This window comes from Oncorhynchus gorbuscha, linkage group LG05 (assembly GCF_021184085.1).
Source record: "Oncorhynchus gorbuscha isolate QuinsamMale2020 ecotype Even-year linkage group LG05, OgorEven_v1.0, whole genome shotgun sequence".
NCBI classification, from domain to species: domain Eukaryota; kingdom Metazoa; phylum Chordata; class Actinopteri; order Salmoniformes; family Salmonidae; genus Oncorhynchus; species Oncorhynchus gorbuscha.
In genome coordinates this window covers 22,053,280-22,067,673 of record NC_060177.1, presented here as the reverse complement: position 1 = coordinate 22,067,673, position 14,394 = coordinate 22,053,280, and the positions used below count along the sequence as shown (strand labels likewise).

The following is a 14,394-nucleotide window of genomic DNA, read 5'->3' as shown; positions in this document are numbered from 1 at the left end:
TGGCTTTGCTACTGGACTGGCAGGGGCATTGTTTTCATTTCCCTTCATTAACTACAGCCTGAGGGGAGAGGTTGAGAGAAAGAGAGGGGGAGGGGGGGGCAAAGAGAGACGGAGAGAGGGAGAGAAAGAGAGAGAGAGAGAGGGGAGGACAAAGGGAGACAGAGAGATGGAGATAGAGAAAGATAGAGAGACAGAGAGAGAGGAGGGGGTGTGGAACCATCTTGGGAGGATCTGTTGCTGCTAGACAGTGTGTTTATCATAACAGCTGCTGTCCACAGGGGAAACTTGGCAGGCTACATCAAAGCCCTATTCACAGCCCACCTCCACTGGCTGACACATACGCCCACACACACACTATATTAAGTGCAGCATACAATAAAAAGTTTATTCTCAGGTAGGAAGAGGCTGTTACACTTTACAGCTGTGAGCTGCCAGCAGTGAGGTCTGTTTTTTGAATTGTTTTCGTTTTTGTGTAAATTAATTGAAGTTCCATTTGAGTGGCGCCCCTTGTATATGCCAACACATTCTTCCCAGAGAGAGTTGAGAGCTGGCCTCTCTTCAACACTTCTCTTACAGCCACTCGTTAACAGGCTGGACCCCTTACAATCCCTTCTGAGAGCACCATGTGTGCGTGCACGTGCGTGCGTGCGATGAAGCGTATGAGCGAGTGAGTCAGAGAGAGAGCAGAGAGAGAAAGAGAGAAAGAAAGGGTGAGAGTGAGTTTTTAAAACATCAGTTTTACCACGCTCTTTAATAGACCTGAGGGATGGGGTTACGCTTTATTCTTCTGTAAGGCTGCCTTGTAAAGCCTGTCTCGGCTCCTCTAGGGGCTTATGTTGCTAATGATACGCTGCTGCCACCATGTGGCCATAACCATCACTTACACCCCAAAACCCCACTCTTCCGTGTTCTCGTCTCTATGGCAATAAGGCAAATACCGCAGTTCAACTGTGAGGTGAAGTGACGCTTGAGCAAATCCAACATGAACACCATCTTCTCAAGGTAGTTGCCCTCGTTACATGCATATATGGTTTAATGTACCACTATTACTTGGTAACACCTGTGTTGGTTAGCTATACTGCTTTAATAAACCACAGTACTGTAGCAGGAAAAGCTAGCATGGACCAGACGGCTCTACATAGTCAACATCGAGCCAATCGGTTGATTTTTCATTTGATGCTGTACTAGTTCTATAGCTAACCATGTCATGTTTCATTATATACTGCCTTTCCGCGATTATGTGTGGAAACCACGGCTAAAGTGGTAAATTATGTATGGAGAAGATTGCGCATTGGGAATACTTTATCTCATATGTGCGCCTTTGGAAACACACCTGTCTCACAGATATAATAAAGCTAAAGGGATGTGTACTGCTATTTGGCTCATCTATTGTTTATCACAAACACGACCCTAAAACTTCCTGGAGGTCTATAGTTAGCTGAAACCCCTAACCCTTCATAACTCTTCATCTTTTGTCCAGAGACAGACAGATAAAGAGCATGGAGCTGACAGTGAGCCATGCTGAGAAGTACCTGGGTCAGTTCTGCAGCCTGCTGGCCTCTTACACCAGGAAGACAGGCAAGCTGAGGGACCAGGCTGACATGCTGGTCAGACAGCTCAATGACTTCTCGAATACTGAGGACCCAGAGCTCCGTACCTGTCTGACGAACCTGGCTGAAGACCTGGCCATGGTGCAGGACTACCGCCAGGCTGAGGTGAGGGGTGAGAGGTCAGGGGCTGTTGGGGAGTAGTGAACTACATATAGGCTAGTTCAACGAGTAATATAACTTCATTTTGCAGTAGCTTTGTGGTAGTTGAGCTAAATTCAATTCTTGGTAGGGTTTTCAGTAGTTCATAACTGTTTTTTTGCCATTTAGAGGTGTAGCTAACTACTGTAATTACACTACGTTTTTTGCTAAATTAAATAAAATATGGATAAAGTAGGCAATAATTTCCTTTATTTAAAAAAAAGAGTTTTTGTGTATAGGCTTAATTTCACACTCCCTTAATATGACTCCAGAGTGGTCTGTTATTGATTTGATTTTTATTGCAATTTGTAATCTATGACATTTCAGATTTAGATATGATCATTTCTAACAAAGTAGTTTGGATGTAGTGAACTACTTTTTCAAAGAAACATTAGGTAATTAAACTAGATTTTCTTAAGGGTAGCTTTAGTGTAGTTTAACTTCCTCCAGTGTGAAGTAATTGGTAGCTTGGTAAACTATATTTGTAGAGTAGCTTCCCCGATGCTGGTATTAGTGGTAGGGGACGTGGCCATGGTGCATTTACTAGGTTAGTGTAAGGGTTAATGAAACAGCATAACAGTAAATAAAGGCATTATGGGAGTTCCTCAGTACTGGATATAGTGGGCAAAGACAGTGTTGGTTTCGAGCCATTTTTACCCAGCAAAAACACAACAATTTGTTTCTCACACCTTGAAATACTGTTGTTTTGAAGATGAAATTGTGTTTACTGTGTCTACCCCTGACAGGTAGAGAGGCTGGAGATCAAAGTCATCACTCCTCTCAAAGCCTACGGTGATATTGTTGAAAACAAGAGAGTAAGTCTTCATACATGGAACGAACACACTGTAGATTTCACACAGTAATTACCAGACAAAATACAGATCCCTCCCTCCCTCACACACACACACACACACACGCACACACACTATCTTTGTCACTTTCTCCCACTCCCTGTCTCTGTCTCATTGTCACTTCACACACTCTTCACAGCCTCTCATGGCAGAACAATGGCAGTGAATGTATAGGCAGTCTCTTCTGAGACAGTGTGTTTGAAGCTTCATGGACTGGTCATATCTCTGACATACAGGCAGATCTGAAGAGGTTCAATGCTGATCCGGACAGAGCGCTGAAAGAGCTGCAGAAACTGGAGAAACTCCAGCAGAAGGATCCCTCCAATAGACAAAGAATTGTATCCTTTCTCCCAGTCTATTTACATCTGCATATAACTCTACAAGAGTGGCAGAATTCCAGCATGATTATAGTATTTACATCAACAATCCTTATGTGAAGACACAGTATTGAAAAATATGACGTATTGCCTGTGACAAACGATTGTTTGTCAGCCATATTTACTCTATGAGTGGTGCTTTGAGTGACAGGTTCAGATGAGCTAACCTGGTCTCTGAGATGTTTTAGAAATGTAGATGTTCTGTTCTAGTCATGCTTCAATACCTTATCCAATGTTTTCAGTCACAGGTAACATGATTTCTCTGGAACCTCCCCCTGTCACATCAACAACACCTTCAACACTGCAACGATGCAGATATCTGACCATTGATGAGATCTTGCTATGTGGTGGACCACCAGAGGTTTTGGTAGCTGTCATTAAAACAATTTTTATATATCTTCAAGCTTCTAGTACAGTTGTAGTATTCCTTTGCTGTTTGGTTTTCAGGCAGAGGCTCAGAAGGCAACCAACAACGTTCACCGCAGCTCTAGACAACTGGAGGAGACCATCAGTGACTTCCAGAGACAGAAACTGGAGGACATCAAGGTTGGTCTTCAACCACAACACACACATAAACACAACACACACACGAGCACACATACAAACACAGACACACACACGCACACACATGAACACACAAACACACACACAAATATACACAAATAAACCAGAACATACACAAACACACACACACTCTCTCACTCGTACGTGTTCCAGTCATACTCAGGCACGTCCATCCCCTTACAGTGACAATAATACTAGGTCTTCTTCCAGAGGATCTTCACAGACTTCATCACAGTGGAGATGGTGTTCCATGCCAAGGCTCTTGAGGTCTACACACACACCTTCCAGAACCTGGACAGCATGGACATAGACAAAGACCTGGAGGTTAGACACACACCTTCCAGAACCTGGACAGCATGGACATAGACAAAGACCTGGAGGTTAGACACACACACACCTTCCAGAACCTGGACAGCATGGACATAGACAAAGACCTGGAGGTTAGACACACACACACCTTCCAGAACCTGGACAGCATGGACATAGACAAAGACCTGGAGGTTAGACACACACACACCTTCCAGAACCTGGACAGCATGGACATAGACAAAGACCTGGAGGTTAGACACACACACCTTCCAGAACCTGGACAGCATGGACATAGACAAAGACCTGGAGGTTAGACACACACACACCTTCCAGAACCTGGACAGCATGGACATAGACAAAGAGCTGGAGGTTAGACAAACACACCTTCCAGAACCTGGACAGCATGGACATAGACAAAGATCTGGAGGTTAGACAAACACACCTTCCAGAACCTGGACAGCATGGACATAGACAAAGACCTGGAGGTTAGACACACACCTTCCAGAACCTGGACAGCATGGACATAGACAAAGACCTAGAGGTTAGACACACACACACCTTCCAGAACCTGGACAGCATGGACATAGACAAAGACCAGGAGGTTAGACACACACACCTTCCAGAACCTGGACAGCATGGACATAGACACAGAGCTGGAGGTTAGACACACACACCTTCCAGAACCTGGACAGCATGGACATAGACAAAGACCTGGAGGTTAGACACACACACACCTTCCAGAACCTGGACATCATGGACATAGACACAGAGCTGGAGGTTAGACACACACCTTCCAGAACCTGGACAGCATGGACATAGACAAAGACCTGGAGGTTAGACACACACACACCTTCCAGAACCTGGACAGCATGGACATAGACGCAGAGCTGGAGGTTAGACACACACACCTTCCAGAACCTGGACAGCATGGACATAGACAAAGACCTGGAGGTTAGACACACACACACCTTCCAGAACCTGGACAGCATGGACATAGACACAGAGCTGGAGGTTAGACACACACACCTTCCAGAACCTGGACAGCGTGGACATAGACAAAGACCTGGAGGTTAGACACACACACCTTCCAGAACCTGGACAGCATGGACATAGACAAAGACCTGGAGGTTAGACACACACACACCTTCCAGAACCTGGACAGCATGGACATAGACAAAGACCAGGAGGTTAGACACACACACCTTCCAGAACCTGGACAGCATGGACATAGACACAGAGCTGGAGGTTAGACACACACACCTTCCAGAACCTGGACAGCATGGACATAGACAAAGACCTGGAGGTTAGACACACACACCTTCCAGAACCTGGACTGCATGGACATAGACAAAGACCTGGAGGTTAGACACACACCTTCCAGAACCTGGACAGCATGGACATAGACAAAGACCTAGAGGTTAGACACACACACACCTTCCAGAACCTGGACAGCATGGACATAGACAAAGACCAGGAGGTTAGACACACACACCTTCCAGAACCTGGACAGCATGGACATAGACAAAGACCTGGAGGTTAGACACACACACACCTTCCAGAACCTGGACAGCATGGACATAGACAAAGACCAGGAGGTTAGACACACACACCTTCCAGAACCTGGACAGCATGGACATAGACAAAGACCAGGAGGTTAGACACACACACCTTCCAGAACCTGGACAGCATGGACATAGACACAGAGCTGGAGGTTAGACACACACACCTTCCAGAACCTGGACAGCATGGACATAGACAAAGACCTGGAGGTTAGACACACACACACCTTCCAGAACCTGGACAGCATGGACATAGACACAGAGCTGGAGGTTAGACACACACACCTTCCAGAACCTGGACAGCATGGACATAGACAAAGACCTGGAGGTTAGACACACACACACCTTCCAGAACCTGGACAGCATGGACATAGACACAGAGCTGGAGGTTAGACACACACACCTTCCAGAACCTGGACAGCATGGACATAGACAAAGACCTGGAGGTTAGACACACACACACCTTCCAGAACCTGGACAGCATGGACATAGACACAGAGCTGGAGGTTAGACACACACACCTTCCAGAACCTGGACAGCATGGACATAGACAAAGACCTGGAGGTTAGACACACACACCTTCCAGAACCTGGACAGCATGGACATAGACAAAGACCTGGAGGTTAGACACACACACCTTCCAGAACCTGGACAGCATGGACATAGACAAAGACCTGGAGGTTAGACACACACACACCTTCCAGAACCTGGACAGCATGGACATAGACACAGAGCTGGAGGTTAGACACACACACACACCTTCCAGAACCTGGACAGCATGGACATAGACAAAGACCAGGAGGTTAGACACACACACCTTCCAGAACCTGGACAGCATGGACATAGACAAAGACCTGGAGGTTAGACACACACACACACCTTCCAGAACCTGGACAGCATGGACATAGACAAAGACCAGGAGGTTAGACACACACACCTTCCAGAACCTGGACAGCATGGACATAGACACAGAGCTGGAGGTTAGACACACACACCTTCCAGAACCTGGACAGCATGGACATAGACAAAGACCTGGAGGTTAGACACACACACACCTTCCAGAACCTGGACAGCATGGACATAGACACAGAGCTGGAGGTTAGACAGATACACCTTCCAGAACCTGGACAGCATGGACATAGACAAAGACCTGGAGGTTAGACACACACACACCTTCCAGAACCTGGACAGCATGGACATAGACAAAGACCTGGAGGTTAGACACACACACACCTTCCAGAACCTGGACAGCATGGACATAGACAAAGACCTGGAGGTTAGACACACACACACACACACCTTCTAGAACCTGGACAGCATGGACATAGACAAAGACCTGGAGGTTAGACACACACACACACACCTTCTAGAACCTGGACAGCATGGACATAGACAAAGACCTGGAGGTTAGACACACACACACACACCTTCTAGAACCTGGACAGCATGGACATAGACAAAGACCTGGAGGTTAGACACACACACACACACCTTCTAGAACCTGGACAGCATGGACATAGACAAAGACCTGGAGGTTAGACACACACACACACACTTCTAGAACCTGGACAGCATGGACATAGACAAAGACCTGGAGGTTAGACACACACACACACACACCTTCTAGAACCTGGACAGCATGGACATAGACAAAGACCTGGAGGTTAGACACACACACACACACCTTCTAGAACCTGGACAGCATGGACATAGACAAAGACCTGGAGGTTAGACACACACACACACACACCTTCTAGAACCTGGACAGCATGGACATAGACAAAGACCTGGAGGTTAGACACACACACACACACACCTTCTAGAACCTGGACAGCATGGACATAGACAAAGACCTGGAGGTTAGACACACACACACACACACCTTCTAGAACCTGGACAGCATGGACATAGACAAAGACCTGGAGGTTAGACACACACACACACACACCTTCTAGAACCTGGACAGCATGGACATAGACAAAGACCTGGAGGTTAGACACACACACACACACACCTTCTAGAACCTGGACAGCATGGACATAGACAAAGACCTGGAGGTTAGACACACACACACACACCTTCTAGAACCTGGACAGCATGGACATAGACAAAGACCTGGAGGTTAGACACACACACACACACACCTTCTAGAACCTGGACAGCATGGACATAGACAAAGACCTGGATGTTAGACACACACACACACACACCTTCTAGAACCTGGACAGCATGGACATAGACAAAGACCTGGAGGTTAGACACACACACACACACACCTTCTAGAACCTGGACAGCATGGACATAGACAAAGACCTGGAGGTTAGACACACACACACACACACCTTCTAGAACCTGGACAGCATGGACATAGACAAAGACCTGGAGGTTAGACACACACACACACACACCTTCTAGAACCTGGACAGCATGGACATAGACAAAGACCTGGAGGTTAGACACACACACACACACACTTCTAGAACCTGGACAGCATGGACATAGACAAAGACCTGGAGGTTAGACACACACACACTTCCAGAACCTGGACAGCATGGACATAGACAAAGACCTGGAGGTTAGACACACACACACCTTCCAGAACCTGGACAGCATGGACATAGACAAAGACCTGGAGGTTAGACACACACACACACACCTTCTAGAACCTGGACAGCATGGACATAGACAAAGACCTTGAGGTTAGACACACACACACACACCTTCTAGAACCTGGACAGCATGGACATAGACAAAGACCTTGAGGTTAGACACACACACACACACACACCTTCTAGAACCTGGACAGCATGGACATAGACAAAGACCTGGAGGTTAGACACACACACACACACCTTCTAGAACCTGGACAGCATGGACATAGACAAAGACCTTGAGGTTAGACACACACACACACACCTTCTAGAACCTGGACAGCATGGACATAGACAAAGACCTTGAGGTTAGACACACACACACACACCTTCTAGAACCTGGACAGCATGGACATAGACAAAGACCTGGAGGTTAGACACACACACACACACCTTCTAGAACCTGGACAGCATGGACATAGACAAAGACCTTGAGGTTAGACACACACACACACACCTTCTAGAACCTGGACAGCATGGACATAGACAAAGACCTTGAGGTTAGACACACACACACACACCTTCTAGAACCTGGACAGCATGGACATAGACAAAGACCTGGAGGTTAGACACACACACACACACACCTTCTAGAACCTGGACAGCATGGACATAGACAAAGACCTGGAGGTTAGACACACACACACACACACTTCTAGAACCTGGACAGCATGGACATAGACAAAGACCTGGAGGTTAGACACACACACACACACACCTTCTAGAACCTGGACAGCATGGACATAGACAAAGACCTGGAGGTTAGACACACACACACCTTCCAGAACCTGGACAGCATGGACATAGACAAAGACCTGGAGGTTAGACACACACACACCTTCCAGAACCTGGACAGCATGGACATAGACAAAGACCTGGAGGTTAGACACACACACACACACCTTCTAGAACCTGGACAGCATGGACATAGACAAAGACCTTGAGGTTAGACACACACACACACACCTTCTAGAACCTGGACAGCATGGACATAGACAAAGACCTTGAGGTTAGACACACACACACACACCTTCTAGAACCTGGACAGCATGGACATAGACAAAGACCTGGAGGTTAGACACACACACACACACCTTCTAGAACCTGGACAGCATGGACATAGACAAAGACCTTGAGGTTAGACACACACACACACACCTTCTAGAACCTGGACAGCATGGACATAGACAAAGACCTTGAGGTTAGACACACACACACACACCTTCTAGAACCTGGACAGCATGGACATAGACAAAGACCTGGAGGTTAGACACACACACACACACCTTCTAGAACCTGGACAGCATGGACATAGACAAAGACCTTGAGGTTAGACACACACACACACACCTTCTAGAACCTGGACAGCATGGACATAGACAAAGACCTTGAGGTTAGACACACACACACACACCTTCTAGAACCTGGACAGCATGGACATAGACAAAGACCTTGAGGTTAGACACACACACACACACCTTCTAGAACCTGGACAGCATGGACATAGACAAAGACCTGGAGGTTAGACACACACACACACACCTTCTAGAACCTGGACAGCATGGACATAGACAAAGACCTTGAGGTTAGACACACACACACACACACCTTCTAGAACCTGGACAGCATGGACATAGACAAAGACCACACACACACACACCTTCTAGAACCTGGACAGCATGGACATAGACAAAGACCTGGAGGTTAGACACACACACACACACCTTCTAGAACCTGGACAGCATGGACATAGACAAAGACCTTGAGGTTAGACACACACACACACACCTTCTAGAACCTGGACAGCATGGACATAGACAAAGACCTTGAGGTTAGACACACACACACACACCTTCTAGAACCTGGACAGCATGGACATAGACAAAGACCTGGAGGTTAGACACACACACACACACCTTCTAGAACCTGGACAGCATGGACATAGACAAAGACCTGGAGGTTAGACACACACACACACACCTTCTAGAACCTGGACAGCATGGACATAGACAAAGACCTTGAGGTTAGACACACACACACAGAACCTGGACAGCATGGACATAGACAAAGACCTTCTAGAACCTGGACAGCATGGACATAGACAAAGACCTTGAGGTTAGACACACACACACACACCTTCTAGAACCTGGACAGCATGGACATAGACAAAGACCTGGAGGTTAGACACACACACACACACCTTCTAGAACCTGGACAGCATGGACATAGACAAAGACCTGGAGGTTAGACACACACACACACACCTTCTAGAACCTGGACAGCATGGACATAGACAAAGACCTTGAGGTTAGACACACACACACACACACCTTCTAGAACCTGGACAGCATGGACATAGACAAAGACCTTGAGGTTAGACACACACACACACACCTTCTAGAACCTGGACAGCATGGACATAGACAAAGACCTGGAGGTTAGACACACACACACACACTTCTAGAACCTGGACAGCATGGACATAGACAAAGACCTTGAGGTTAGACACACACACACACACCTTCTAGAACCTGGACAGCATGGACATAGACAAAGACCTTGAGGTTAGACACACACACACACACCTTCTAGAACCTGGACAGCATGGACATAGACAAAGACCTGGAGGTTAGACACACACACACACACCTTCTAGAACCTGGACAGCATGGACATAGACAAAGACCTTGAGGTTAGACACACACACACACACCTTCTAGAACCTGGACAGCATGGACATAGACAAAGACCTTGAGGTTAGACACACACACACACACCTTCTAGAACCTGGACAGCATGGACATAGACAAAGACCTGGAGGTTAGACACACACACACACACACCTTCTAGAACCTGGACAGCATGGACATAGACAAAGACCTGGAGGTTAGACACACACACACACACACCTTCTAGAACCTGGACAGCATGGACATAGACAAAGACCTGGAGGTTAGACACACACACACACACACCTTCTAGAACCTGGACAGCATGGACATAGACAAAGACCTGGAGGTTAGACACACACACACCTTCCAGAACCTGGACAGCATGGACATAGACAAAGACCTGGAGGTTAGACACACACACACCTTCCAGAACCTGGACAGCATGGACATAGACAAAGACCTGGAGGTTAGACACACACACACACACCTTCTAGAACCTGGACAGCATGGACATAGACAAAGACCTTGAGGTTAGACACACACACACACACCTTCTAGAACCTGGACAGCATGGACATAGACAAAGACCTTGAGGTTAGACACACACACACACACCTTCTAGAACCTGGACAGCATGGACATAGACAAAGACCTGGAGGTTAGACACACACACACACACCTTCTAGAACCTGGACAGCATGGACATAGACAAAGACCTTGAGGTTAGACACACACACACACACCTTCTAGAACCTGGACAGCATGGACATAGACAAAGACCTTGAGGTTAGACACACACACACACACCTTCTAGAACCTGGACAGCATGGACATAGACATAGACCTGGAGGTTAGACACACACACACACACCTTCTAGAACCTGGACAGCATGGACATAGACAAAGACCTTGAGGTTAGACACACACACACACACCTTCTAGAACCTGGACAGCATGGACATAGACAAAGACCTTGAGGTTAGACACACACACACACACCTTCTAGAACCTGGACAGCATGGACATAGACAAAGACCTTGAGGTTAGACACACACACACACACCTTCTAGAACCTGGACAGCATGGACATAGACAAAGACCTGGAGGTTAGACACACACACACACACCTTCTAGAACCTGGACAGCATGGACATAGACAAAGACCTGGAGGTTAGACACACACACACACACCTTCTAGAACCTGGACAGCATGGACATAGACAAAGACCTTGAGGTTAGACACACACACACACACCTTCTAGAACCTGGACAGCATGGACATAGACAAAGACCTTGAGGTTAGACACACACACACACACCTTCTAGAACCTGGACAGCATGGACATAGACAAAGACCTTGAGGTTAGACACACACACACACACACACCTTCTAGAACCTGGACAGCATGGACATAGACAAAGACCTGGAGGTTAGACACACACACACACACCTTCTAGAACCTGGACAGCATGGACATAGACAAAGACCTGGAGGTTAGACACACACACACACACACCTTCTAGAACCTGGACAGCATGGACATAGACAAAGACCTGGAGGTTAGACACACACACACACACCTTCTAGAACCTGGACAGCATGGACATAGACAAAGACCTGGAGGTTAGACACACACACACACACACCTTCTAGAACCTGGACAGCATGGACATAGACAAAGACCTTGAGGTTAGACACACACACACACACCTTCTAGAACCTGGACAGCATGGACATAGACAAAGACCTGGAGGTTAGACACACACACACACACCTTCTAGAACCTGGACAGCATGGACATAGACAAAGACCTGGAGGTTAGACACACACACACACACACCTTCTAGAACCTGGACAGCATGGACATAGACAAAGACCTGGAGGTTAGACACACACACACACACCTTCTAGAACCTGGACAGCATGGACATAGACAAAGACCTGGAGGTTAGACACACACACACACACCTTCTAGAACCTGGACAGCATGGACATAGACAAAGACCTTGAGGTTAGACACACACACACACACCTTCTAGAACCTGGACAGCATGGACATAGACAAAGACCTTGAGGTTAGACACACACACACACACACCTTCTAGAACCTGGACAGCATGGACATAGACAAAGACCTGGAGGTTAGACACACACACACCTTCCAGAACCTGGACAACATGGACATAGACAAAGACCTGGAGGTTAGACACACACACACACACCTTCTAGAACCTGGACAGCATGGACATAGACAAAGACCTTGAGGTTAGACACACACACACACACCTTCTAGAACCTGGACAGCATGGACATAGACAAAGACCTGGAGGTTAGACACACACACACACACCTTCTAGAACCTGGACAGCATGACTGAGAGGTGAGAGTTCCAGGTATGGGGCTACAGGGCTGATCATCTCCCTGGTCTCAACAGCTGTTCACTGGGAGGATCAGGGTGTCTGACGGCCCTCTGGACAACCAGACCCTGCTGCCCTCCTCTATGGCCCACCAGCCTAGTCCCACCCTGAGCTCCAGCCTCAAACACACTGCTGAATCAGCCAAGAAGGTAAGATTGCATCTGCTGCTAGCATTACAGACAAAAACATAGACCTCCACAATAATGAATGAAAGAGAGAAACATACACTGATAAGGTTAACAGTCATTACTGTCCTGTACAGACAGGTATATTTAGTTTCCTTTACAAGACTGTCCCAAGTCTTTAACCCATCTCCTGTTCACAGACCCGTAACAGCATCCTACAGCGCCAGAGGGGTGTAGAGGAGGAGGAGGAGGATGAGGAGGAGGAGGATGAAGAGGAGGAGGATGAGTCAGAGATAGAGGCAAGGCAGAGCAGGCAATCCTACGCCTCTCAATACACCCAAATACTCAGACAGAAGAACTGATAGATTGGACGTACACACAAAAATGCACCCACAAAGACACACACACAAACAGAGAGAAAGACACTGCGTCTCTTCACACACATGTACACACACATTCAGATATGCATATAGATCTGCTGACAGATGAGAATATGTAGTCAGTGTCTGTTGTCAGGTAAAGTCAATACTCAGGGTATGTACCGTACTGCAATAGATCTGTTGATGACTGTGCAGACGTGTTCCTGTACAGGGTTTGCAGTAAGTTGTTCTGCAAATAATTATTTGTCAATGGAGGCATCTGGCACTTAAGACAGACTGCAATCATTTGTAATCAGTCATATCTGAGGTAAAGCTGAGGAGTGATAATGTGTTCACGTTTAATAATGAAAAACAAATCAATGTTCTGTAATGGTTGTTATTTCCGTTGTGTTGGAATGGGAAGATGAAAAATACAGTATATTCCTAGATATAAATGTAAACATATCAAATAAATTGGCTCATTTGAATTAAACCTGAACGAGAACTCTCATCATCATCTTGTTTCCATGGAAATGAACTCATTGGTAATAGCCTACTGACTTCCATTGACTGTGAAACAATATTGCTTCCTCAGATGACTGCAATAACAGCTTGGCAGTGGGATCACACTCTGCAAGCCCAATGAAGGATTACTGCTGTGCACACTGCAGCTAAACCACTGACATGCTAGATAGGATAACACTGTTTGGCTTTCACCAATGACTTTCTTTATCACACTCAGGCATTCTGTTCTGTTCCGG

At 46.8% G+C, this 14,394-nt stretch overlaps 1 protein-coding gene across 1 annotated transcript; it reads left to right on the top strand.

Annotated features, from left to right (window-relative positions):
• Positions 1-912: 912 nt before the first annotated feature.
• On the top strand, positions 913-14,126 carry LOC124035033 (CBY1-interacting BAR domain-containing protein 2-like). The gene is made up of 9 exons (XM_046348437.1): positions 913-1,002; positions 1,481-1,715; positions 2,495-2,563; positions 2,836-2,937; positions 3,219-3,224; positions 3,424-3,522; positions 3,751-3,864; positions 13,167-13,298; positions 13,475-14,126. The coding sequence occupies exons 1-9, from the start codon at positions 983-985 to the stop codon at positions 13,634-13,636; spliced, it is 939 nt and encodes a 312-aa protein (XP_046204393.1). The 5' UTR covers positions 913-982; the 3' UTR covers positions 13,637-14,126.
• The last annotated feature ends 268 nt before the right edge of the window (positions 14,127-14,394 follow it).